At 41.2% G+C, this 23,679-nt stretch overlaps 3 protein-coding genes across 3 annotated transcripts in view; 2 read left to right on the top strand and 1 right to left on the bottom strand.

Moving 5' to 3' along the window:
* Positions 1 to 719: 719 nt before the first annotated feature.
* On the bottom strand, positions 720 to 1,904 carry LOC133562140 (trypsin-3-like). Its single transcript, XM_061916055.1, has 5 exons — positions 1,764 to 1,904; positions 1,522 to 1,684; positions 1,192 to 1,445; positions 983 to 1,119; positions 720 to 908 (listed from the first exon to the last, which is right to left on the bottom strand). Exons 1-5 carry the CDS (start codon positions 1,801 to 1,803, stop codon positions 759 to 761), a joined length of 744 nt encoding a protein of 247 aa, XP_061772039.1. The 5' UTR covers positions 1,804 to 1,904; the 3' UTR covers positions 720 to 758.
* Positions 1,905 to 3,142: 1,238 nt separating this feature from the next.
* Positions 3,143 to 11,101, top strand: si:ch211-261d7.3 (uncharacterized). Its single transcript, XM_061916046.1, has 4 exons — positions 3,143 to 5,834; positions 6,088 to 6,677; positions 6,758 to 7,180; positions 9,588 to 11,101. Exons 2-4 carry the CDS (start codon positions 6,419 to 6,421, stop codon positions 10,382 to 10,384), a joined length of 1,479 nt encoding a protein of 492 aa, XP_061772030.1. The 5' UTR covers positions 3,143 to 5,834; positions 6,088 to 6,418; the 3' UTR covers positions 10,385 to 11,101.
* A 6,091-nt stretch (positions 11,102 to 17,192) lies between these two features.
* LOC133562144 (zinc finger protein 665-like) overlaps positions 17,193 to 23,679 on the top strand; it is a 21,296-nt gene continuing 14,809 nt past the window's right edge. The window contains exon 1 of the mRNA XM_061916056.1: positions 17,193 to 17,647. Coding sequence (XP_061772040.1) covers positions 17,245 to 17,647 — 403 coding nt within the window. The 5' untranslated portion in view covers positions 17,193 to 17,244. The remainder of the gene's footprint in view (positions 17,648 to 23,679) is intronic.

Below are 23,679 nucleotides of genomic sequence, written 5' to 3' on the forward strand. Positions count from 1 at the left end.
TCATCAGTGATATATAACATATCAGACTGCGTGGTCGGTAGCAGTGGGTTTCAGTAAGCCTTTAACCATGTGTATAATCACAAACAATTATAGGTACAACAAACAACAATACCAGCGCTGCAGAGAGGACCGACCCATCTATTGTCTGGAGCTTTCTCTAAACTCGTCACTCTCCGCATACGCTTTTGTCCATCCTTCTGCTTACCTTGGCGAAAAACACTTTTTCCTCTCACTTTCCGCACTTAGTAAATCCTAACAACATTAAAACTAGAGGAAATAATATGTGTGTGTTTGTATAGATAATAAACTGTGTGAGATCACTTGTTTTTATCTTCTTCGAGCAAAACCAAGGTTAAAGCTAGTAACTATGAAAGCGTTCCACTTTGCTTTAAAGGGGGGAAAATATTCCCCTAACAATAATGTAATTCTTTTTGGAGTCAAATATTGCCAATATGTACTTGTTAATTAATCTACAATCGTTAAACAGTCATTCACCAAAATGTATTACACAGATAGACATGTAATACAAGTATTCACTGTCTCCATACATAAACATGGATTGTTTTGGTTCAATGAAGTGTTCTATATATTTTTTTGTGTTATGTAGGTGCATAATATGTGCATTTATTCTTATTTACTCTGTGGTCATTTAAAGATGATTCTTCCTGCTTGCTGTGTCCTATATTAGGTGCAAACATACAATATATGAATAGATGATATGGATGTTAATTGTTTTATTTCATTTAAACAGAAGTTATTTAGTTGGAAGACATGGTGCTGCGAATCCAGGAGTTGTAGTTGCAGACTTTGGCATAGACACCGGGCTTGTTCCTTTGGGCACAGCCATAACCCCATGACACCACACCCTGCAGCTGGCCGTTACACACCACGGGTCCACCGGAGTCTCCCTGCACAGGTACAAAAATTCAGCACAAATGTTTTTTGTTTTTGCTTTTAAAAGGAATGATGTGTACACTCATACCTGGCAGGAGTCCTTGCCTCCCTCCAGGAATCCAGCACAGAACATGTTGGAGGAGATCTGACCAGGGTAGGAGCCCCTGCAGCTGCTGTCGCTCAGGATGGGAGCATCCAGGCACCTCAGGCGATCAGGGTAGTAGTCTGAAGAGGAGGTAAGAACCCACGTGTAAGTGTCGATAAGACACAAGTGAAAGTCTGGATGCTTTTACTGACTTCCAGAGCCACTGGTGTTGCCCCATCCAGAGATCAGACAGCGGGTGCCTGAGCCGGCACAGCTGGAGGGCAGGGACACGGTGCGCACGTAGCTGTTCAGGCTGGCGGGCTTGCTCAGCTTGATAAGCATGATGTCGTTGTCCAGGTTGCGGCTGTTGTATTTGGGATGTCTGATGACCTTGGCGGAGTTGATGAACTGCTCGGTGCCCTCGTTGACCTCAATGTTGTGCTCACCAAGACGCACCTGGATGCGACTGGTGGAAATACGCGGCGGTTAGCCGAAGTGGAAGTCGTGGCGGCAGCTTTCTGGAAGGTCAGGCGTTCACTTACGACTTGTAGCAGTGAGCAGCGGACACTACCCAGGTGCTGGAGATCAGGGAACCTCCACAAAAGTGGTAGCCGGCGTTCAGAGACACTTGGTAGGCCACGGAGTTCTTTCTGCACTCATATCCTCCGACAATCTTGTCGTCGTCATCATCGATGGGAGCAGCAACTACAATGCAAGCAAAACATTTACATCTAACATTTCAAAATCAAATAACATTTTAATGCCCGCTGGGGAATATACTCACAAGCTGCAGCACACAGCGCAAGAACAATGAAGTACTTCATGACTGAACCCAAAGCAGCGACACAAGTGGGGAACAAGTGTGGTGGGTTTATATACCGCTAAACTGTCTACACTGACAACTTTTTTATCTAAGACCCTCTTGTGGTTTTTTCCCATGTGCTGTACAGAATTATTAATCATTAACCCACCTGGGAAGTGCACAAGCCTGGTCTATCACGGGGTTTCCACGTTTTTAGCTGAAGAACCATAATTGCTGTCAGCACAGTGGAATAGTAGTTAGTTTGCTGCCTCACAGTCTAGATAACAGCATGTTAATTTTTTGAACATGCACATTAGTTTGTTTGCTCTAAATTATCTATTGGTGTGAATGTTTTTTATCCATGGGGGACCCCAACAGGATAAGTGGTGGAAAATAGAATTGATGCATTTATTAAAAAAGCATTATATGCAAATTAAAAAGATATCTGCCAAAAAATTGCAATTGCAATAGTTTTCAGCATTATTCCGTGACCCCGTAAAAACTGACCCGCGACTCTTTTTGCGTCCTGATACTACACTCGCAAAAATAGAGGTACAATCTTCAAGGATGTACTTTTTGAGAGACATTCCTGTAATCTTCAGTCCAGGTCATTTGTGTACCTTAAAAATTGCTTCACCTAACAGGATGATGTTAACATGTGCATTAACTCATAATTAAACATAATGAAAGCTCATGTACACAAGTACAATCTTCCATTCATCCATCCATCCATCCATCTTCTTGTGCTTATCAGAGGCCGGGTCGCAAGTGCACAGCCTAACCAAAGAAGCCCAGACTTCCCTCTCCCCAGCCACTTTGTCCAGCTCTTCCCAGGGGATCCCGAGGCATTCCCAGGCCAGCTGGGATACATAGTCCCCCCAACATGTCCTGGGTCTTCCCCGTGGTCTCCTATGGGCCAGACCAGATGCCAGAACCACCTCATCTGGCTCCTCTTGATGGGGAGGAGCAGCGGCTTCACTCTGAGCTCCTCTCCAATGACGGGGCATCTCATGCTATCGCTAAGGGAGAGACGGAGGAGAGTAATTCTGGCCGGTTATACCTGTGATTTTGTACTTTAGGTCATAACCCAAAGCTAATGGTCAAAGGTATGGATAGTAACATAGATCTACCAATAAATTGAGAGCTTTGCCTCATGGCTCAGCTTGTTCTTCACCACAACAATTTGATACAGGGTCTGTATCACTGCAGATGCTGCATTGATCGTCCTGTAGATCTCATGATCCACTCTTCCCTCACTTGTGGACAAGACTCAGAGGTATTTGATCTCCTCTACTTCATTGGTTGGTTTCAGTTTATTACAATATGAAACATCACATTGTAACATCAGTTGTTTCATTACAGGACATAGTAGGAAAGTAGTAGGAAGAAGCAGAGCTTATTTAATCCCACCCCTTTTCGTATCGTAGCAGTTTTATCCCATTTGTTTGTTCTCTATTTGTAATACAACAGTGAAAAAAATTAGTAAATAGATTAATATACAATAAGTAAAAAAATATCAAATACATACATAAATATTAGACATACAAACATATACACAATAATTGAAGTTCTTATATAGGTAATTCATGGTTCACCTTAGAGATGAATGAGCTTATCTATTTTTTTAAGAGAATGTTCAAGATTTTAATTATGATTCTTCTTTGTACTTTGTGAACACTAAGTTTGAACTGTTTCTTAAACTGGATTATATTAGTACTTTGACATCTTTGCTTAATCAATTCCATAAATTAATTCCAAATATTGTTATGCTAAATGTTTTCAGTGTTGTATGTGCAATCAGATGTTTATAGAGGTTATAGTTGTACTGGTTTTTTTTTAAGAATAATTGTTGTACATTCTTGGGTAGCAGGTTATAGTTTGCTTTATACTTTGTACTTTGTGCACCTGGGCTTTCAAGTGAGTTAATGGCATCTAGGGAGTGATCCTGGGACGTTGGGACTTAGTGCTGAAACCTCTGGAGGCATATCAGCAAAACACTGAGGAAGGGGGGTGCCCACTTGATAACCCAGAGGATGCCTTTACTCACTTGACCATCCTACAGAGTGGCATAGGTGTCTCAGGTATGCATTAGGGCATTGTAACATCTAGTCCTACACAACAGATCTAGCTGTTTGCAAATGCACCAAATCGTTATTTTTTTCTTATTGTCTATTCAATAAATTAAAGGTTTGAGTGTTCTCTATAGCAAATCTTATTTATTCTAATTGATCATTTTTGTAACATTGTTAGTGAATGAGGCATACTTTTGTTGTTAGTTTCTGATATTTCTACACAATAACTCAGATATGGTAATATATTTAGCTTTATTCATTATTGAGTTTGTTTATTTTTACATGAGGTTTCCAGTTATTTTATAGTTTATTGTTACACCAAAAAATGTGTTTCCTTTTACCCTTTCGATATCTACTCCCTGTGATGAGGTGAGGACTTGTCCAGGGTGTACGCCGCCTTCCGCCCGAAACGCAGCTGAGATAGGCTCCAGCGACTCCGAAAGGGAAAAGCGGTAGAAAATGGATGAATGGAATATCTTACTGCGTCTATTTTGTAATTTTGTTTGACATTTCATTCTTCTATTACCGAATAGTATTTTAGTATTACTGAGATTCAAAGATAGTCGGTCTGTTTTTTGTCCAACCATCTTTTTAATTTGTTAATTTCTTCTGTTATTTGTATTAGCTTTTGTGTGTTTTCCCCTGCACAGAACGCAGTCGTCTCACCTGCAAATAATAATAACTTTAAGTCCTTTGTAACTTTACAAAAGTCGTTTATATAAAGATTGAACAATTTTGGTCAGAATATTTAACCCTGAGTTATGCCACAAGATATGTTTAGCTCTGTAGAAAGGTTTGCCTAGTTTTATGTATTGCTTCCTGTTGGTTGAGTAGCTTCTTACCCAGTTCAAGACCAACCCTCTGATGCCATACCATTCTAATTTGTTTACTAAGATGTTATGATTATGTCAAATGGATCAATAAACACTGCAGCAGCATAATTACTATCTATTGCATTGGTGATCTCTTCCGTTATTTCGATTAATGCCATTGGTGTTGAATGTATGGGACAAGCGGTAGAAAGTGGATGGATGAATGGATGTTGGCTCTTTAGTTGTCTGAGTCTTTAATTTATATTCCTGAGTTTGTCCAATCGGTTGTTAAACATCCATCCATCCATTTTCTACCACTTGTCTCTTTATGGGGTTGCTGGAGCCTATCTCAGCTGCATTCGGGCGGAAGGCGGGACAAGTCGCTACCTCATCGCTGGGGCAAACACAGATAGACGACATTCACGCTTACATTCACACACTAGGGACCATTTAGTGTTGCCAATCAACCTAGCCCCAGGTGCATGTCTTTGGAGGTGGGAGGAAGCCGGAGTACCCAGAGGGAACCCACGCAGTCACGGGGAGAACATGCAAACTCCACACAGAAAATCCCTCAGGTCCTTCGTATTGTGAGACACTAACCCCTCCGCCACTGTGCTGCCCGGTTGTTAAACAGTTTTTCTGATATTTTATAAAATTGTGTAAGTAAAGGAACAAGTCTATAGTTGTTCCATTGCAAAAAAAATAAATAAATGTGTGAATACCAAAGCACTTGTAATTAAAATTTTCTGGGAAAAGCGGTGCATTATCTGACAAATGCATGGGTGCCAATATTTTTGGCCACGACTGTAGTCTTAGAAATTTTCAGTGTGAAAATCCAGCAAGAGACTGATGGATTTTCATAATCCTAGTATGAAAGCCCACAAACAAATAGACACAAAGCCAAATGTATTTATTTGGAATAATGTTTATTTTTGACTGTTGTTAGTCGGCAGTTTATTTCCATTGTAACATTTACAGTTAATAGTCATTTTTGATTTTCTTGTGATAAAGTTGTGTAACATTGAAGGTATTGGAGCGGCGCTTCCGCGTGACGTCATCTGAGCGCGATGGTCCTCAGTATGTTTTCCCGTTTCAGAGCTAACAGCTGCACCGACCGTGCTTTGGATTCTGTTTCCGTCCCTCCCTTCACAACGCGGCGGTGTCATGAGGTAGGAGCAGCGGCAAAGTTTACATTTCAAGAATAACAATGTCCACTCTGTTCTTTGTGACACGTCATATCTGCCCCCTTTGACAGAACGTGTGTTAGCGAACAGGCTAACAGCTAGCTTCCTGGCGCTATCACCATGTTATGACGTTGGAGTGCAGTCAAAAACTGCGCAGCGACGCGGCCTTTTGCGAACATAAATGTGTTTTAAAGTAGCTTATTTTAGGAATGTTTTACGTATGCTTGTTGTCTTTCAGCTTTGGAGGCGATTCCGAGGCTAGATGATGCACCGCTGTCGGGCTCCGGTGAAATGTACACACCCTCCCTTTGAGGCATTTACATAACATCATGATCCTAATACAATGTTAGGCTGTCAGGGCCACATGCCTTGGGACAATTACACTGTCCTACAATGGCATCTGACATCTCTTGGATTGGTAGCATAATGGGGAATTCATAGCTCTCCAATGTAGTAGTTGTCATGTCTTAAGTATTTGAAAAGCCCCCAGAGATACCTTCAACCGGTGTTAATGGGGCCTCACTCGTCAGTACCAGAATTGGCCCCTCAGTCAGGTCTCCATTAAACCCATGACGGAGTACTGCGAGGAGGGGGGGCTGCTGTATGAGCAATCACCTCCCATGCACATCAAAGTGGAGTCTCCCGAGGGACACTCTGGAGGGGGGGCGTCTGACAACGGCTTCCCCAGGGATGACGACGACTCGGAAGACAGCTGTGACCAGAGCAGTGGGGTGCGTGGGGGTCTGCTGCCCTTCAACGTGGTGGTGGTGCACCCCAACTTGATGGCGCCTGGCATGTCCTCAGACGACCTCATGTCAATTGAGCAAAGTAAACCATCAAATAATCTCTAATGTTTTTCATCTCACCCTGGAATTTGAACCCTAATATTTTGCTTGTTTCCGCTACAGACCGAGCAATGTCTGCCGCACTGGCAGCCAACGGTGCAGGGAAAAGAAAGAGTCGCTTCAGCGGCGCCGAGCTAGAGGTATTGGTGTCAGAGGTCACCCAATGTGAAGGGGAACTGTTCGGCCCGGCGGGGAGGCTCCGACGGCGAGAGCGGGAGCGCATATGGGCTGGGATCCTCGAGAGGGTCAACGCCGTGTCCAGGGTGCCGCGTACTCTCCGTGAAGTTAAAAAGCGTTGGGATGATCTGAAGAGACGCAACGGGGGCCGGCTAGCGGACGCCCGCCACCGCAGCTGGTCCTTGCCGCCCAGCAAGGTGTCGTTGCTCGGACAGTCCTCCCAGTCCAGCCCCAAGCATCAACACGGCCGGCAAAATCAAAACTCCAGACCAAGGCCAAGTTTCCCATGCTTCCCTGAATCTGACCCAGGTAAAGTATGCCTCTTACTTTGGTTTGCCACAGAACTGCTGTGTGCATGTGCATGTGCGAGATTCGAAGGTGCCTTCGTTTACACCTTTGCTCCACTTGATCTTTAAAAGAACTGCCACAGTACTCCCATGCAAAATCAAAATAAAAGTTTAATCCACGTAGCTCTATATTTTTCACAGGAGTATTATGCATAACCTATAATGCAAAGCAAAACAATACAAAGATAAAACATGTAGCTTTCATCAACCGGAGTAGATGCATTCTCTTAAAGAGGAACCACACTTTTTTGGAATTTCGCCTATTCACAATCATGAGAGACAAGAACATGAATGTCTTTTTTTTTTTTTTTAATGATTTTAAAGATGATAAACGCTTGAAAGATGTGGCTAATGGGCCCTCTAAAACAACTTCACAACCCTCAAATGTTCTATATACACTGCAAGTATATACATATAATGTAGTAACAGACATGTTTATATCAATATGTAATGTAGAATATTTACTGCATTTTGGTCATTTCAATCATTGAATTCCTTAGCACTTTTATTTCCGTTTCCATAGCATCTCATTTCCGACAACAAATGTGTGTTCCTACTTCCAGAATCAAACGCAAGTGTTTCCTAACCATGGCAGACTTGGTAATAGAAAATAAATATGACTATTTTTGGACAAATGAGGATTAACAACTTTATAGATACTGTAATATGATTGTTCATGGTTTTCAGTCAGTACAGATTGGTGTCTTATCGCAGTATTGGGCATTACAAACTCAAATGCGTTTAGTGTTGTAGAAGCCAGACTATCTCTTTCAGTAGTTAGCTTCTACGGCTAATACCGAAGCAAGTGTAACTGCTGGAAAAAGAGTTCCTAAGTGTTGGCTCTGACAATAACAATGTCGCTACAGTTTGGTTTTTATACAGGTTACGGAAAGTAAATTAAGTGTTGTTGCCGGTTTTTAAATGCATTTTTAAAGTGATTTAGAAGTAGAATGGATTGGATTGCTCCCTTTTAGCTGCATTGCGAGCTACCTCAAACAAGCCGATTTTTACATGTTAGACTGCAAAAAAAAATAAACTTTTGTCTTCTTGTCTTTCATAATGATTATGCATGATAGTCAAAAGTAAAAAAAAAATGCGGTTCCACTTTAAAGAGACAGAACATGAACACATGTACTAACATCCATCGTGGGGGTGGCTGGAGCAGAAGCAATATAAAATAAAGAAAATATCCTTATATAACTTTTAACAAAATATCAAATTGTTCATTGTCAATTCTAGTAACTCAAGTACTATAATTAGCTTTATATGAATTCACAGCATATATTTTATAATTCAAAACAATCAATTAGGGATGTAACAATATAAAAATGTAACACAACCATTATCGTGACAAATTATCAGTTATTATACATACTGAATTATTTTGACCAGCTTATTTTTTTATTCTAAATAAGTAAAATAAATCGACACAATGTTAGAAAAGCCACTAGTTTGCACGTTTTGTTTCTTTTGATTCACTCATAGTGTTTAGTCTTTGTATTGTATCTGTTTTATTTGCCCAGTTTTTATTGTTTTAAATTTTGGTTTGTACTGTAGCACTTTTAAGACTTATTTAAATAAAGACTGCGTAACAAACTAAATCTATTATTCATTATTATTTCTGGTGGGAGTTGTGGTGTTTTACTCTGTTCTGCAGTCCTTAAATGCATCGTATTCGTCTGAGTATATTGAACGATTACTCTGTCTATGAGAGCACAGGTTGTAGGTTCAATGTGCACAATTGAATATCTTAGTTGCCCAGACAGTAATGTGTTTATATTAGTTTAGGTTGGGGTATGTTGTTTGTTTATGCGGAAAGATGTCATTGTTTCTTGTTTTCGTGTTGGCATGTAAGATAGCGAGCTTACATGTGCGTCTATCAAAGAGCAGTTATTAATCACGTTTTTTCAATCATTTTAATTTAAAATAGAAATGTTAACCATATATAACCAATGTATAACCATTACTGCGGGACAATATTATTCTTACCTTTTTATCGTTACATCCATACTCTGCATAAATGTAGAGCGCCAAATCCATTTGTCGGTCCAAATGTATTTCTGGCAAGCAACTCTTGTGGCCACTTCCTTCTAAAAATTACAACACTGTTTGAATCCTGGCATTAGTGACTTTTCATTAGTTATTACTATCAACACGTCAACCAGGATATTGTATGGTCCATTTATGGATCACTCCAGGAGGTACCGCACCCCGCTTGAGTGCGGCTGAAAGGGGACAAGCGGTAGAGAATTGGATGGATGGATGGACACCTGGTTTCCTTGGAATGTTGCCATTCAGCTCCTTGTGCTGTGGAAAAGTGCGCATGAGCTACTTTGAAACCACATCTAATAGTTTTTCAATATGTGCAGGTATTGGAGGAGAGGGGTCTGAGAGAGACTGTTTAGAAAAAGATGAGGACAATCCGGAGCACGAGAGAGATGTGGGAGAGCCAGACTGCGAACATGAGGAAAACAGCTTGGAGGACAAACTAGGATTAGGACTTGGTCTGGGCATCGGACCACCTCCACCCTCAGAACGGTGGCTGCCTCCCTCCCCGCTCTACAGCGCCCCTTTTCTAAACGGCAGCCCTCAGCCCAGCAGTCCTCAGCCATCACTGGGTGCACAACAGGGTCCGTTTGAAGCCCCGCCTCGCAGCTCCTGGCTTGAAGACGAGCTGCGGGGGTTAGGAGAAGCAGCGATTCAGCTTGGGAACCGCATGGAGAAGAGCCTACGGGAATTCGCAGAGTGTTTCACCCAAGACATGAGAACACTTGTGGCTTCTCAAGAGGCGTTGGCACTCAGTCTACAGCAGAACAATGTCCTCCTGCAAAGACTGTTAGGAGTGCTGGAGGCCCAGCAGCAGCAGCAACGTATACAGCAGACGCGACAGTCGCAGACATCGCAGGTGGCTCAGACACAGCAGCAATTGGAGCAGGTGGAAATACCACAGCCAGTACAACATCAGCAGCATGCAGTGCAACAACGACAACCAAAACTACATCTACAGCATCCAAACAGTCCTTCCGCTGGAACCATGGTCCCTTTGCCGTTGCTACCTGACGCTCAAGCCACTTTTGCCTCTCATCCCACCACAGACTTAAATGGAAGCGTGCCGAAAACACGGCGAGGGAGAGCTTTCGATCACAGGCGCAGGAGACGACGCTAAGAACAAAAAAAGGGGGGAGAGGTAAATTAAAAGCACACACACTTTGCATACTTATTAATGAATGAAGATGACAATATTTCTTGTTTTTTCTATTTTCGGTAGAAATATTTTGCTTCAAACCTCCCTTTGTGCACCTCAAACAGTCCTCATTAAGCACTGTTAGACACATGAGATTATAGGGTGGCCTTAAATTTTAATGTACATAATGTATTGTGCAACGAAACATCACTTATTTACAAATTCTTTAGATACTGTAGGAGCTGTTTAAGGTCATGCTTTTCAGCAGAGCTTGTATAAAGTGTACAGTAACTGTAATGTCAAGTACTTGTTGCCATATATCGTACATACCTGCTAATGTATGCCTGTGTTTTAACAGTTCCACAGTGAGTCTTTTTACAGCTTTGGCAGATGAATAATGTGTCATGTTCAGTGCATTTTTGGGACAAACCATTCCAGACTTGCCTGTCATGGCGTACATGCCTGAAGCATAAGCATTGCAGTAGGCTTCAGAAGTCCAGCCCCATAATGAATTGAAAATATACATGAATATTTAGGGAATTTATATTCTTGCATGGGGTGCACATTGATGTGTTTGCAGATAGTTGTCTTCAACTGCATATTGCCATCTTTATAGTTTTGCACAAGCTATATTTTGTAGATAGCTATTGTTTCAATGAAATGTACTAACGCTCAAATAAAAGTATGACATGGGCTGCATTCATTGGGTTGCTTACCTATTAATTTAATGTTTAAAAATATATACATACCTACACATATATATATATATAAACCGTATTTCCTTGAATAGCCGCTGGGGCGCTAATTAATTTAAAACCTCTTCTCACTCCTGCGCTTATTCAAGGCATGCGGTAAAAGTAAAAAGGCGCTAATAATTTTAAAACCTCTTCTCACCTCTGCGCTTACCAATGGCATGCAGTAAAAAATTGAGTGTGATTAAAAAAAAATTTTAAAAAATCTTCTGCGGCCTGGTAGTTGGGGACCACTGCTCTACAACATGTCATCACGCCCACCTTTACACCATGCTATCTGCGTGCCGGCCGGACGCATGCATTTCGCTGCTTCTCATATACGAGACTGCAATGCATACTTGGTCAACAGCCATACCGTTTACACTGAAGGTTGTGATATAAACAACTTTAACACTCTTACTTATATGCGCCATACTCTGAACCCACACCAAACAACAATGACAAACACATTTCGGTAGAACATCGGCTCTGTAACACATTACAAACGCAACATAAGAATTACCCAGAATGCCATGCATTCATGACTCTTGGCTATATTATACACGCACCCCCAACCCCGCCCACCTCAACCGACGCACGGAGAGGGGGGGGTTGGTGCTAGCGGGGTGTATGACCAAAAGACACCCAGAAGTGAACCATCGAAAGTGGGGGAAAAATGGGGAAAAGTCGGAAAAAGTTCCGAAATTGTTTAAAAATCCTACCCAGGATGAAGTTCCACGAGTCCTGCAGCGAGCTGCACGAGCCCCAGGACCCCCGGGGATGACCAAAACACACCCAGAAGTGAACCATCGAAAGTGGGGGACAAATTGAGGAAAAGTCGGAAAATGGTCCAAAATGGGTTAAAAATCACACCCAGGATGGAGTTCCAGAAGTCCCGCAGCGAGCTGCACGAGCCCCGGGACCCCCGGGAATGAACAAAAGGCACCCAGAAGTGAACCAGCGAAAGTGGGGGACAAATTGAGGAAAAGTCGGAAAAAGGTTCGAAATTGTTTAAAAATCCTACCCAGGATCTGTGGCTGTGGAACAAGACCCCTGGTTTACACATCGTAAAAGCAAAATTGAACTCCTCCGCCATTTTGAAAATGACGACAGGGGAAGCGTCACTCGTGACGTTACAAATCTGACCCTGCGGTAAAAGTAAGCATGCGCTTATAAATTTGGGGAGCGAGTTTGACCGGCAGTAATTCAAGGCAGGCACATATTACATGCCCGGCGGCTATTCAAGGAAATACGGTATGTATATATACATAAACGTGTGTATATAAATGTATGTACAAACCCCGTTTCCATATTAGCTGGGAAATTGTGTTACATGTAAATATAAGCGGAATACAATGATTTGCAAATCCTTTTCAACAGCATATTTAATTGAATGCACTACAAAGACAAGATATTTGATGTTCAAACTCATAAACTTTTTTTTTTTGCAAATAACTTTGAATTTCATGGGTGCAACACGTGCCAAAGTAGTTGGGAAAAGGCATGTTCACCACTGTGTTTCATCACCTTTTCAATGGGAGACAGGTCTGGACTACAGGCAAGCCAGTCTTGTACCCGCACTCTTACTATGAAGCCACGCTGTTGTAACAAGTGACTTTGCGTTGTCTTGCTGAAATAAGCAAGGGCGTCCATGATAACGTTGCTTGGATGGCAACATGTGTAGCTCCAAAACCTGTATGGACCTTTGAGCATTAATGGTGCCTTCACAGATGTGCAAGTTACCCATGCCTTGGGCACTAATGCAACCCCCATACCATCACAGATGCTGGCTTTTCAACTTTGCACCCAGAACAGTCGTTTCCAAAGAACAATTTGAAATGTGGACTCGTTAGACCACAGAACACTTTTCCACTTTGCATCAGTCCATCTTAGCTGAGCTCGGGCCCAGCGAAACCGGCGGCGTTACTGGGTGTCGTTGATAAATGGCTTTGCATAGTAGTTTTCACTTTCACTTACAAATGGAGCGACAAACTGTAGTTACTGACAGTGGATTTCTGAAGTGTTCCTGAGCCCATGTGGTGATATCTTTTACACACTGATGACGCTTTTTGATGCAGTACCGCCTCAGGGAACGAATGTCCGCTATATCATCGCTTACGTGCAGCGATTTCTCCAGATTCTCTGAACCTTTTGATGGTATTACGGACCGTAGATGGTGAAATTCCTACATTTATTGCAATAGCCTGTTGAGAAATGTTGTTTTTAAACTGTTTGACAATTTGCTCACGCATTTGTTCACAAAGTGGTGACCGTTTCCCAATCCATGTTTGTGAATGACTAAGCATTTCACGGAAGCTGCTTTTATACCCAAATTATGGCACCCAACTGTTCCCAATTAGCCTGCACACCTGTGGGATGTTCCAAATAAGTGATGAGTATTCCTCAACTTTATCAGTATTTATTGCCACCTTTCACAACTTCTTTGTCACGTGTTGCTGACATCAAATTCTAAAGTTAAGGATTATTTGCAAAAAAAAGTATCAGTTTGAACATCACATATGCTGTCTTTGTAGCATATTCAACTGAATATGGGTTTAAAATGATTTGCAAATCATTGTATTCCGTTTATATTTACATATAACACAATTCCCCAACTCATATGGAAACTGGGTTTGTATATATATATGTACATATATACACACACACATATATGTATATGTGTGTGTGTGTATATATGTATATATACATATAAATATATATGTATATATGTAAATATATATATGCAAATATGTTTATATGTATGTAAATATATGTGTGTGTATATATATATGTGTGTGTGTTTGTATGTATGTATATTTGCAAATATGTATATATATATATATATATATGTGTGTGTGTATATATATATATACACACATTATATATATACACACACACATATATATACAGTCAGACCTCGGTCATCATTTTAAGTGGGAGAACTTGCACAATCGGTGGCTGACTAAATACTTTTTGCCCCACTATATATAATATATATACTGTATGTATAAATACAGTTGTGATCAAAATTATTCAACCCCCACACAATTTTGGTGTTTTGGCAAGTTAGACATTTATTCCGTATTTTGTTTATAGTCATATATAAAAAAAAATGCATTAAATAGACAAAAGCAACTTGAATTACATTATATTTTGTAACATACAAAACAGTGCCATTTCTCTTAATATCTCAATGACAAAATTATTCAACCCCTTTAAAATCATATCTCTTAAGAATAGAATTTGAATAAGGAATTTTCAATCAGGTGATGAAAACACCTGTAGATATGATTAGAACCATAACGAGCAACAATTAAACTGATCGAAAAAGACTGTGATGCCCAGCTTCTTGTAGATGGTCAATGGTGTTTTTGCAACATGGTGACCACCTCTTCACAGGGCCAACACAGTTAGACAACATTCACACTCACATTGAATTGAATTGAAATATTTATTCATTTATACATTCACACACTAGGGCCAATTTTAGTGTTGCCAATCAACCTATCCCCTAGTGAATGTCTTTGGAGGTGGGAGGAGGACGGAGTACCCGGAGGGAACCCACTATCTTATTTTGTCAATACTTACTGTACCAATTGGGATTTTTTTTGTTTATTGATCGGTAATCACACACAAAACGACAAGTAACTTAGAGTATAGTTTTCCACCAAGTGCTTTGAGATAACATTTGTTGAGAACTGCCGCTATAGCAACAAACTTGACCAGCCGGATTTATACTTGCCAACCCTCCCGATTTTTCCGGTAGTGTCCCACCCGAAAATCTCCGGGGGCCGCCGTTTTCATGACTCTCCCGATTTCTACCTGGACAACAATATTGCTAAACCATCTGTAACTGGGTGTAGTTTCTGGCCGGACAATGATAACGATTAGACCTCGAAGCCAAGCGCGGCAATCAGAACAAAAGAGGAAGCAAAAGAAGAGACATGGCGACGAAAAGTAAGAAGAAGTACGCTTGCAAGTTCCAAAATAATTGGAGAAATTAATTTAAGTTCATCCAGGATAGTTCGAAGGGGAAGGGGTATGCTGCCTGCAAATTTTGTAGATCAGACTTCTCCATTGAACACGGTGGCCGAATAGATATAATCACTAATGAACGGTCAGAGAAGCACAAGGCTGCGGCTATGCAGCACCAGTCACAGCCCAGTATTATGGGCCACCTTGCTAAATGGAGACCCCCAAGGGTGTAACTTATGCCGAGACGAAGATGGCAATGTTGATAGCTGCAAACAACATCCCGTTCTCATTTGCGGATGTTTTCAACAAATCCGTGAAAGATATGTTCCCGAATTCAGAGATTGCACGCCAGTACGCAAATGGCACAGCAGAGGCTACTCAAATAGTGAAAGGTGAGTGTTTTTTTGTTTTTTTTTAGTAAGAAGCATTCTTAAGCAATGTATCGAAATTCAAGTATTTATTATATATATATATATATACATATATATATATATATATATATATATATATATATATATATTTATATATATGCATGTAAATATATGTATGTATCTATAAATGCATATCCAGTAAATATACATATATGTGTGTGTGTGTATATACATATATATATATATATATATATTAGAGCTGCAAATTATGTGTCCCACGATTCGATTCAATATCGATTCTTGGGCTCGCGATTCGATTATAAATCGTTTTTTATTTTTCGATTCAATGCGATTCTCGTTTCAAAAACGATACTTTTCCGATTCAAAACAATTCTGTATTCATTCAATACATAGGATTTCAGCAGGATCTACCCCAGTCTGCTGACATGCAAGCAGGGTAGTAGATTTTTGTAAAAAGCTTTTATAATTGTAAAGGACAATATTTTATCAACTGATTGCAATCATGTAAATTTGTTTTAATTATTAAACGAACCAAAAATATTACTAATTTTATCTTTGTGACAACATTGGACAGTGTGTTGTCAATCTTATGAGATGCGATGACCAAGAAGAACGCGGAGTTGGAATATAATTACAACACTTTATATACACATTTATATACTATTTACATATTTTATTTATTTTTATTTTTTTGTGGCGGCCGTAATTCTTTCGTGGCGGGCCGCCAGAAATGAATGTGTGTTAAACTATGTATATATATATAGATGTATATGTGTATATATATTTATATACAGATGTAGATACATGAACAAATTATATATACAAATAAATATATATTATATATATATATATATATATATATATATATATATATATATATATATATATATATATATGCACACACACACACACGACCTCCCGCCACACCAAAAGGGACAAGCGGTAGAAATGGATGGATGGATACATATATATACATATACATACATACATACACACACCCTAACAGCAGGCGTTTTGAATATCTCCCTAATTCTGAGGTCTCAAGGTTGGCAAGTATGGCCGGTTTTCCATCACGTGATATCATTCGGGCATTTTGGGTGGGTGTATTCTCGTATGGCAACGACAAAGACGATTGGACAGTGACAAATTATGGCTATTAAGTCTTTGTTAACATTTCGGAGAGGATTAGAGGCTATTTAGGAAAGCAAGATGATGATGATGAGAATGGTGATATTTTTTGTGTGTGATGGGCCATCTTTTGGTCATGGATTTTTGAAAAACACAAGTAATTTAGGGTGAAAATAGTGTGTGTTTTTCAAAAAAATCTAAAAAAAAAGTTATTTTAATTTTAGATTGAATTTTTTTCTCGACAGCCCATAAAAATCAACTTCCGTTTCTGGGTTTGGACTCTATTTTTAGTCAGTTTTTTGTTCCTGCTGCCTTTTACTCATTTTTTTTATTTAGTAAAAACACTTTGAAAATTGTTATTGCAGATTGACACTGAAAACAAAAATGTTTTTATTTTTGAATTTCAAAATAATATTCAAATAATCCAAACGTTTTTTGTTTTTCATGAAACGAAATTCAATGCCTGGAACATAGACTGACCATGATGTTTTTTGTTGATGATTTTTTTCTGTGTTTATTGTGAAAGTAAGAAAGCGATTATGTTTTATTTTGAAGTTCCTAGGCGGAAATACAATTTCAGTGTAAGCTTGATTACCAACATGCAAGAGGTCCAGGGATGCGTGGAGGAAACATGGCAGCCATATCACCACCAGAGTCTCCAAAACGACGGGACTCCCTGCTGGAGGATGTTCACACATTTGCGAGCAGGACTGACGCACCGGGACTAAAAGGTTACTCGAACCAGACGGAAAACATTTTTTTTTTAAATCCCGGAGTAAGCCAATATAGGAAAAAGAGTGAAAATGTTGACAACGAAAGAGTTTCTGTCCCCAGCCATTCTGAGATAATTGAGTGTGAGGCTAAAGGCGACCAAACATGTAAGTCACCGAAGGACAGAGTATTGGAGCCAAAAATGGCCGAGTCTCCGGGAGGTGAGCAGCGGGCTTTCGATTGTTCCGAGACAGAAGACTCCAGCGGCGAAGAGTCCCACACTCACAAGGAGGAAAAGAGCAAGTATGGTACGCCGAGCGTGATACTCTATACACTATTCTGTTTTACTGCTAGCTTTAGCTTTGGTCTACTCTAAGCTAATTGAAGCATACAAGTTAAGCTACATGTCCAGTCCATACTTTTAATGATCCCACCGTAACTCTCCAATGTCTTTTAAATCACCTCACCAGTTCACCTTTTTGACTGAAACGTCAGCGACTCTAAAACCGCTATAATAACGTCATACCGTGGTACCTCAGTTTGCCCTGGTTATCGCATGACGCGATCTGTTCTCCTCCAGACAGCCAGTAACGCGTAACTAAATACAAGGGCCCGTTTGATGCAAATCATTCTGAGGCATTCAGAGCACAAACAATATTTTTTTTAGTAGGGCTGCAAAATAACTCCTTGTCATAATAGTTGCAAAAGTCACCACTTTGATAAAGAAGGCGAACAACTATATATTTGTGTGCATGTTTGTATGTCGATCTCACGATCCACTCTTCCCTCACAGGCGGATCGGTGCGGCGTCTTCAGTAATGCGGACGTTGTACCGATCCGTTGTACTGAAGAAGGAGCTGAGCCGGAAGGCAAACCTCTCAATTTACCGGTCGATCTACGTTCCCATCCTCACCTATGGTCATGAGCTTTGGGTCATGATCGAAAGGATAAGACCACGGGTACAAGCGGCCGAAATGAGTTTCCTCCGCTGTGTGGCGGGGCTCTCCCTTAGAGATAGGGTGAGAAGCTCTGTCATCTGGGAGGAACTCAAAGTAAAGCCACTGCTCCTCCACATCGAGAGAAGCCAGATGAGGTGGTTCGGGCATCTGGACAGGATGCCACCCGAACGCCTCCCCAGGGAGGTGTTTAGGGCACGTCCAACCAGTAGGGGGCTACGGGGAAGACCCAGGACACGTTGGGAAGACTTCGTCTCCCGGCTGGCCTGGGAACGCCTCGGGATCCCCCGGGAGGAGCTGGATGAAGTGGCTGGAGAGAGGGGAGTCTGGGCATCTCTGCTGAGGCTGCTGCCCCCGCGACCCGACTTCGGATAAGCATAAGAAGATGGATGGATGGATGTTTGTATGTACAAAACCAGTGAAGTTGGCACGTTGTGTAAATCGTAAATAAAAACAGAATACAATTGTTTGTAAATCTTGTTCAACTTATATTCAATTGAATAGTCTGCAAAGACAAGATATGTCATGATCGAACAGAGGAGCTTTTTTTTTTTGCAAAAAATCTTAAACTTAGAATGTTATGACTTAAGTCAATATTTTGACTTAGTAATTTACTAAGTCAAAATAATGACTTACTAAGTCAAAATAATGACTTATTGTAAGTAAGCGTTTGAAAAAAAGAGTTAAAAGGTGGGCCATATGCTGACATATGTTCAACTCATCATGCTTAATTTATTACAGCATTTGGGAGGCCTGAAGTTGATTGTTATTATGTAAATGATATATTTTTATCGACATGTGATAGCAGGGACCCAGCCTTTCAAAACTAGGCTGCTACATTACTAATGATAAATGTAACTAGCTGAAAAAATAGTACAATAGCAATAGGAGAGACTATTCATCCCTGAACACCATGGAGTTAATGTAGGCTTTATGATGCAGTTACATTATTGTACCAACTATCAGAGACAGAAACTCTTCATTTAACATAATGTCCTTTTTTGCTGCTTCAACACAGAAAAAGGTAAAGTGAAATAACTTAGTTGTCAACTATTACTAATAACAATAATAATAATGATAATAGATTTTATTTGTAAAAAAAAAAGCACTTTACGTTGAGCAAATAACCTCAAAGTGCCACAATGTAAAAAAAAAAAAATAGTAACTAATAGTAATAATAAAAATAAATAAAATATAAAACTATAAACAGCCCAATAGCTAGAACCAGTACGCATGTCTATAAAAAGGCTTTTTTTTTTTTTTAAAAAGATGGGTTTTTAAGCCTTTTTTTAAAAGCATCCCCACTCTGAGGTGCCCTCAGGTGGTCAGGGAGAGCGTTCCACAGACTGGGAGCAGCGGAGCAGAAAGCCCTGTCTCCCATAGTTCGTAGCTTTGTCCGTGGAGGTTGGAGGAGGTTAGCCTGTTTGGAGCGGAGGTGTCGTGTGGAGGATTTGGGGGTGAGCAGTTCTTTGAGATAGAGGGGGGCATTTCAATGGAGGCACTGGTGAGTTAGGGAGGATTTGAATTAAATCCTGAGTGGAACAGGAAGCCAGTGAAGGGATTTGAGAGTTAGTGTGATGTGGTCATGTTTTCACACTCTCATCAGGATCCTAGCAGCACTATGTTGTATGTACTGCAGCTTCTGAATCTTCTTGCTGGGGATCCAGACAAGAAATGCGTTGCAGTAGTCAAACCTGGAGGAGACAGAGGCGTGGAGGAGCCTCTCGGCATCAGAGAAAGTGAGTGAGGGGCGGAGTTTTGCAATGTTCCTGAGATGGTAGGAGGTCTTGCACAGTTGTTTTATTTGAGCCTCAACGGTCAGGTGAGGGTCCATTTTAACACCCAGATTAGTGACAGAGGATGGCAGGTGAATGTCGTGGCCGGAGAAGGTGATGCTGGTGATGGTGTACGACTGAGTCTGATGTGGGGTGCCGACTAGAATGGCTTCAGTTTTGGAGCTGTTTAGTTGAAGAAAATGGTGTTTCAGCCACGCCTTTATCTCCTCCAGGCTGTTGGTAGGTGTGGATGATGGCAGGGCTGCAGAGGGGGTTGGGTAGGTTTTCAGGTAGAGTTGAGTGTTCATCGGCATAGCAGTGGAATGATATTCCGTGCTGGCTGATGACACGGCCAAGGGGGAGCATGTAGAGTGTGAAAAGGGTGGGGCCGAGGTCTGATCCTTGAGGGACACCACAGGTGACAGAGAGTGTGTCCGACTTTGCCTCTGCCAGAGAGACAAACTCTGTTCTGCTGGTGAGGTAGGACGTTAACCAGTTTAGGGCAGTGCTAGAGAGTCCGATGGTGGAGTGTAGGCGGTATAGGAGGATGCGGTGATCAACAGTGTCGAATGCTGCAGTGAGGTCAAGGAGGATGAGAAGAGATGGTGAGCCAGCATTAGCAGTCATCAGCTAGTCATTGGTGACCCTGATCAGAGCAGTCTCCGTACTGTGGCCAGAGCGGAAACCAGACTGGAGTTTTTCATAAATGTTGTTGGTTTTAAGGTGATCATGAAGTTGGGCAGATACTACCTTTTCCAGCACCTTTGAGAGGAATGGAAGATTGGAGATTGGTCGGTAGTTGGCCAGCACTTCTGGGTCTAGGCTGGACTTTTTGAGGAGTGGTTAGATGACTGCAGTATTGTTAACTAACATGCTGACATATGTTCAACTCATCATGCTTAATTTATTACAGCATTTGGGAAGCCTGTAGTTGATTTTAATTATGCAAATGTTATATTTTTATCAATATGTGATAGCAGGGACCCAACCATTCAAAACTAGGCTGCTACATTACTAATGATTAATGTAACTATAGCTGAAAAAATAGTACAATGGCAATAGGAGAGACTACTAATCCCTGAACACCATGGGGTTCATGTAGGGTTTATGACAGTTACATTATTGTATCGACTGTCAGAGACCGAAACTCTTCATTTGATAATAATAATAGTAATAATAATGGGTTGGATTTATATCACGCTTTTCTATTATTAGATACTCAAAGCGCTCACAGAGAAGTGGGAACCCATCATTCATTCACAACTGGTGGTGGTAAGCTACATCTGGAGCCACAGCTGCCCTGGGGTAGACTGACGGAACCGTGGCTGACAGTTTGCGCCTACGGCCCCTCATTCATTGTGAGCGGCACCGGGGGCAAGGGTGAAGTGTCCTGCCCAAGGACACAACAGCAGCGATTGGGTGTCAATAGGCAGGGAGCGAACCTGCAACCCTCAGGTTTCGGGCACGGCTGCTCTACCCACTACGCCATTCCGCCCCCATTTAACATAATGCCCTTTTTTGCTGCTTCAACACAGAAAAAAGTAAAGTGAAATAACATAGTTGTTATCTGTAGGTCAATAATGCTTTCCTTTCTCTCAGACAGACAGAGCTTTGCTGTCTGTAACACACACGCACGCAAACACCCCGCAAAATGAGCTAACGTTACGCTAAAAGCCAATTAGCCTTCACCTCAAGGACTGCAAGCGAGCTGAGCTGCCGCTTATATTTCTAGAACGTCAACAGGCTCATAGTGATGTTACTAGTAGTTGACTTAGAGGTGTTAACTAATTTGGGGAGAGTCCGTTGCCTTACGTGCTAAACACCTTTCTGCTCAGGAGCACTGACTCCATGCACTTTGAATACAAACTGCTGATTGGCTGTTACATGCGCTCCGAATATGCACTGCTGATTGGCTGTTACCGCTCTGCGTGTAACCAATCAGATGGTTCTGTGGGTAGGACAATGCTGGGTGCTGCAGAGACGTACTGGCAGAGGCCGAACTAAGCAGAGCAGCTTGTTAAGACTATAGTTTAGGCTAGGGGTGTCAAACTCAAATACAGAGTGGGCCAAAATTTAAAACTGAACAAAGCCGCGGGCCAAGGTTGAACAAATTAACCTTTTAATAGGGACCCAAACACGTTTTGCATTAAATATTGAACAAGCAAGGCTTATGTAACTTTATAGTGACATGCAAAATCGAGTTTCAAATAATAATAATAATAAAAAAATATCAATTGCATATCAAATAAAATTTAAATACAAATTGCGACTTGTCCAGGGTGTACCCTGCCTTCCACCCGATTGTAGCTGAGATAGGCGCCAGCGCCCCCTGCAACCCTGAAAGGGAATAAGCGGTAGAAAATGGATGGATGGATGGATGGATACAAATTTAATGCCTCTTCTATTTTCAGTCTTCTGAGGTAAACATCAAAATAAACTTTTTCCACAGGCTAATAATGAATTTCAAAATAAATTAAAAATAATGAATGACTTAACACCTTTTTCACCAACATAGCCACAACTCTCGTAAACAGGCTATCCCAACATTCTGGTCGCTTTGGTGTAGAACACATTAAAGCCTTCTACAGAAAGCTAGGAGTAGTCAACAACAATTTCAAATTACAAATGGTCTCAGTTAAGGAGGTGCTTAATAAATTGAGCGCGCTCCACCCAAACAAGGCCACCGGCCTTGACAATATCCCCTCCAGATTCCTCATGAACTCTGCCACCACCATTGCCCCAATAATCACTCATATAATAAACCTTTCAATCAAACAAGGCCAAGTACCCAAGGATTTCAAGATAGCAAGAGTAACCCCCCTTTATACAAAAGGAAGCAAATTAGAACCTGGTAACTACCGACCTGTTTCTATTCTCAGTTCCATTTCGAAAGTAATGGAGAAAATAGTTTATGAACAGGTTGATAGATACCTTGCTACTAATAAACTAATGTACAAATTCCAATCCGGCTTCAGAACTAACCACTCCACTGACACATGCCTTCTCTATCTGACCGACCACATCAAACATGAGGTGGACGCGGGCAAATACTGCGGCATGGTCATGCTGGACATTCAGAAGGCCTTTGACACCGTTAACCACGCTATACTGTTGGATAAGCTCCGAGCAATCTGATTCGACGAAACCTCATCGAGCTGGATGCAATCTTACTTGGAGGGGAGGAAACAGGTTGTAGAGGTGAACGGCACCATGTCCCCTCCCCTCTCAGTATGCTGTGGAGTCCCCCAAGGCAGTATACTAGGACCTTTACTGTTCCTAATATACGTAAATGACATGCCATCAGCATGCCACTGTGAACTGTTCCTGTTTGCGGATGACTCGGCCCAGCTGGTATCCGGCAAGGACAAGTCACAGGTGGAACATATCGTCAGTGCGGAACTCCTCAATATTTGCACCTGGCTCGCTGACAACAATACTCTTAGGTAAAACGGAATCTATCCTATTTGGGTCCCATATCAAACTTAAGAAGGTCAGTGACTTCACTATAAAAGTGGGTGACATTGTTATTACCAGGAAGGAGGAGATCACCTACCTAGGTTCCATTCTTGAGGCTAATCTTTCCTGTGATAAAATGGCAACCAAGGTATC

This window comes from Nerophis ophidion, linkage group LG11 (assembly GCF_033978795.1).
Source record: "Nerophis ophidion isolate RoL-2023_Sa linkage group LG11, RoL_Noph_v1.0, whole genome shotgun sequence".
NCBI classification, from domain to species: Eukaryota; Metazoa; Chordata; class Actinopteri; order Syngnathiformes; family Syngnathidae; genus Nerophis; species Nerophis ophidion.

Coding starts and splice junctions, on each gene's coding strand:
- LOC133562140 (XM_061916055.1), bottom strand. CDS start 1,803: ATGAAGTACTTCATTGTTCTTGCGCTGTGTGCTGCAGCTT. Junction 1,685..1,763: donor TGCGCTGTGTGCTGCAGCTT/GTGAGTATATTC, acceptor CTTGCATTGTAG/TTGCTGCTCCCATCGATGAT. Junction 1,446..1,521: donor GCTGCTCACTGCTACAAGTC/GTAAGTGAACGC, acceptor TATTTCCACCAG/TCGCATCCAGGTGCGTCTTG.
- si:ch211-261d7.3 (XM_061916046.1), top strand. CDS start 6,419: ATGACGGAGTACTGCGAGGAGGGGGGGCTGCTGTATGAGCAATCACCT. Junction 6,678..6,757: donor CCTCATGTCAATTGAGCAAA/GTAAACCATCAA, acceptor TTTCCGCTACAG/ACCGAGCAATGTCTGCCGCA. Junction 7,181..9,587: donor CTTCCCTGAATCTGACCCAG/GTAAAGTATGCC, acceptor CAATATGTGCAG/GTATTGGAGGAGAGGGGTCT.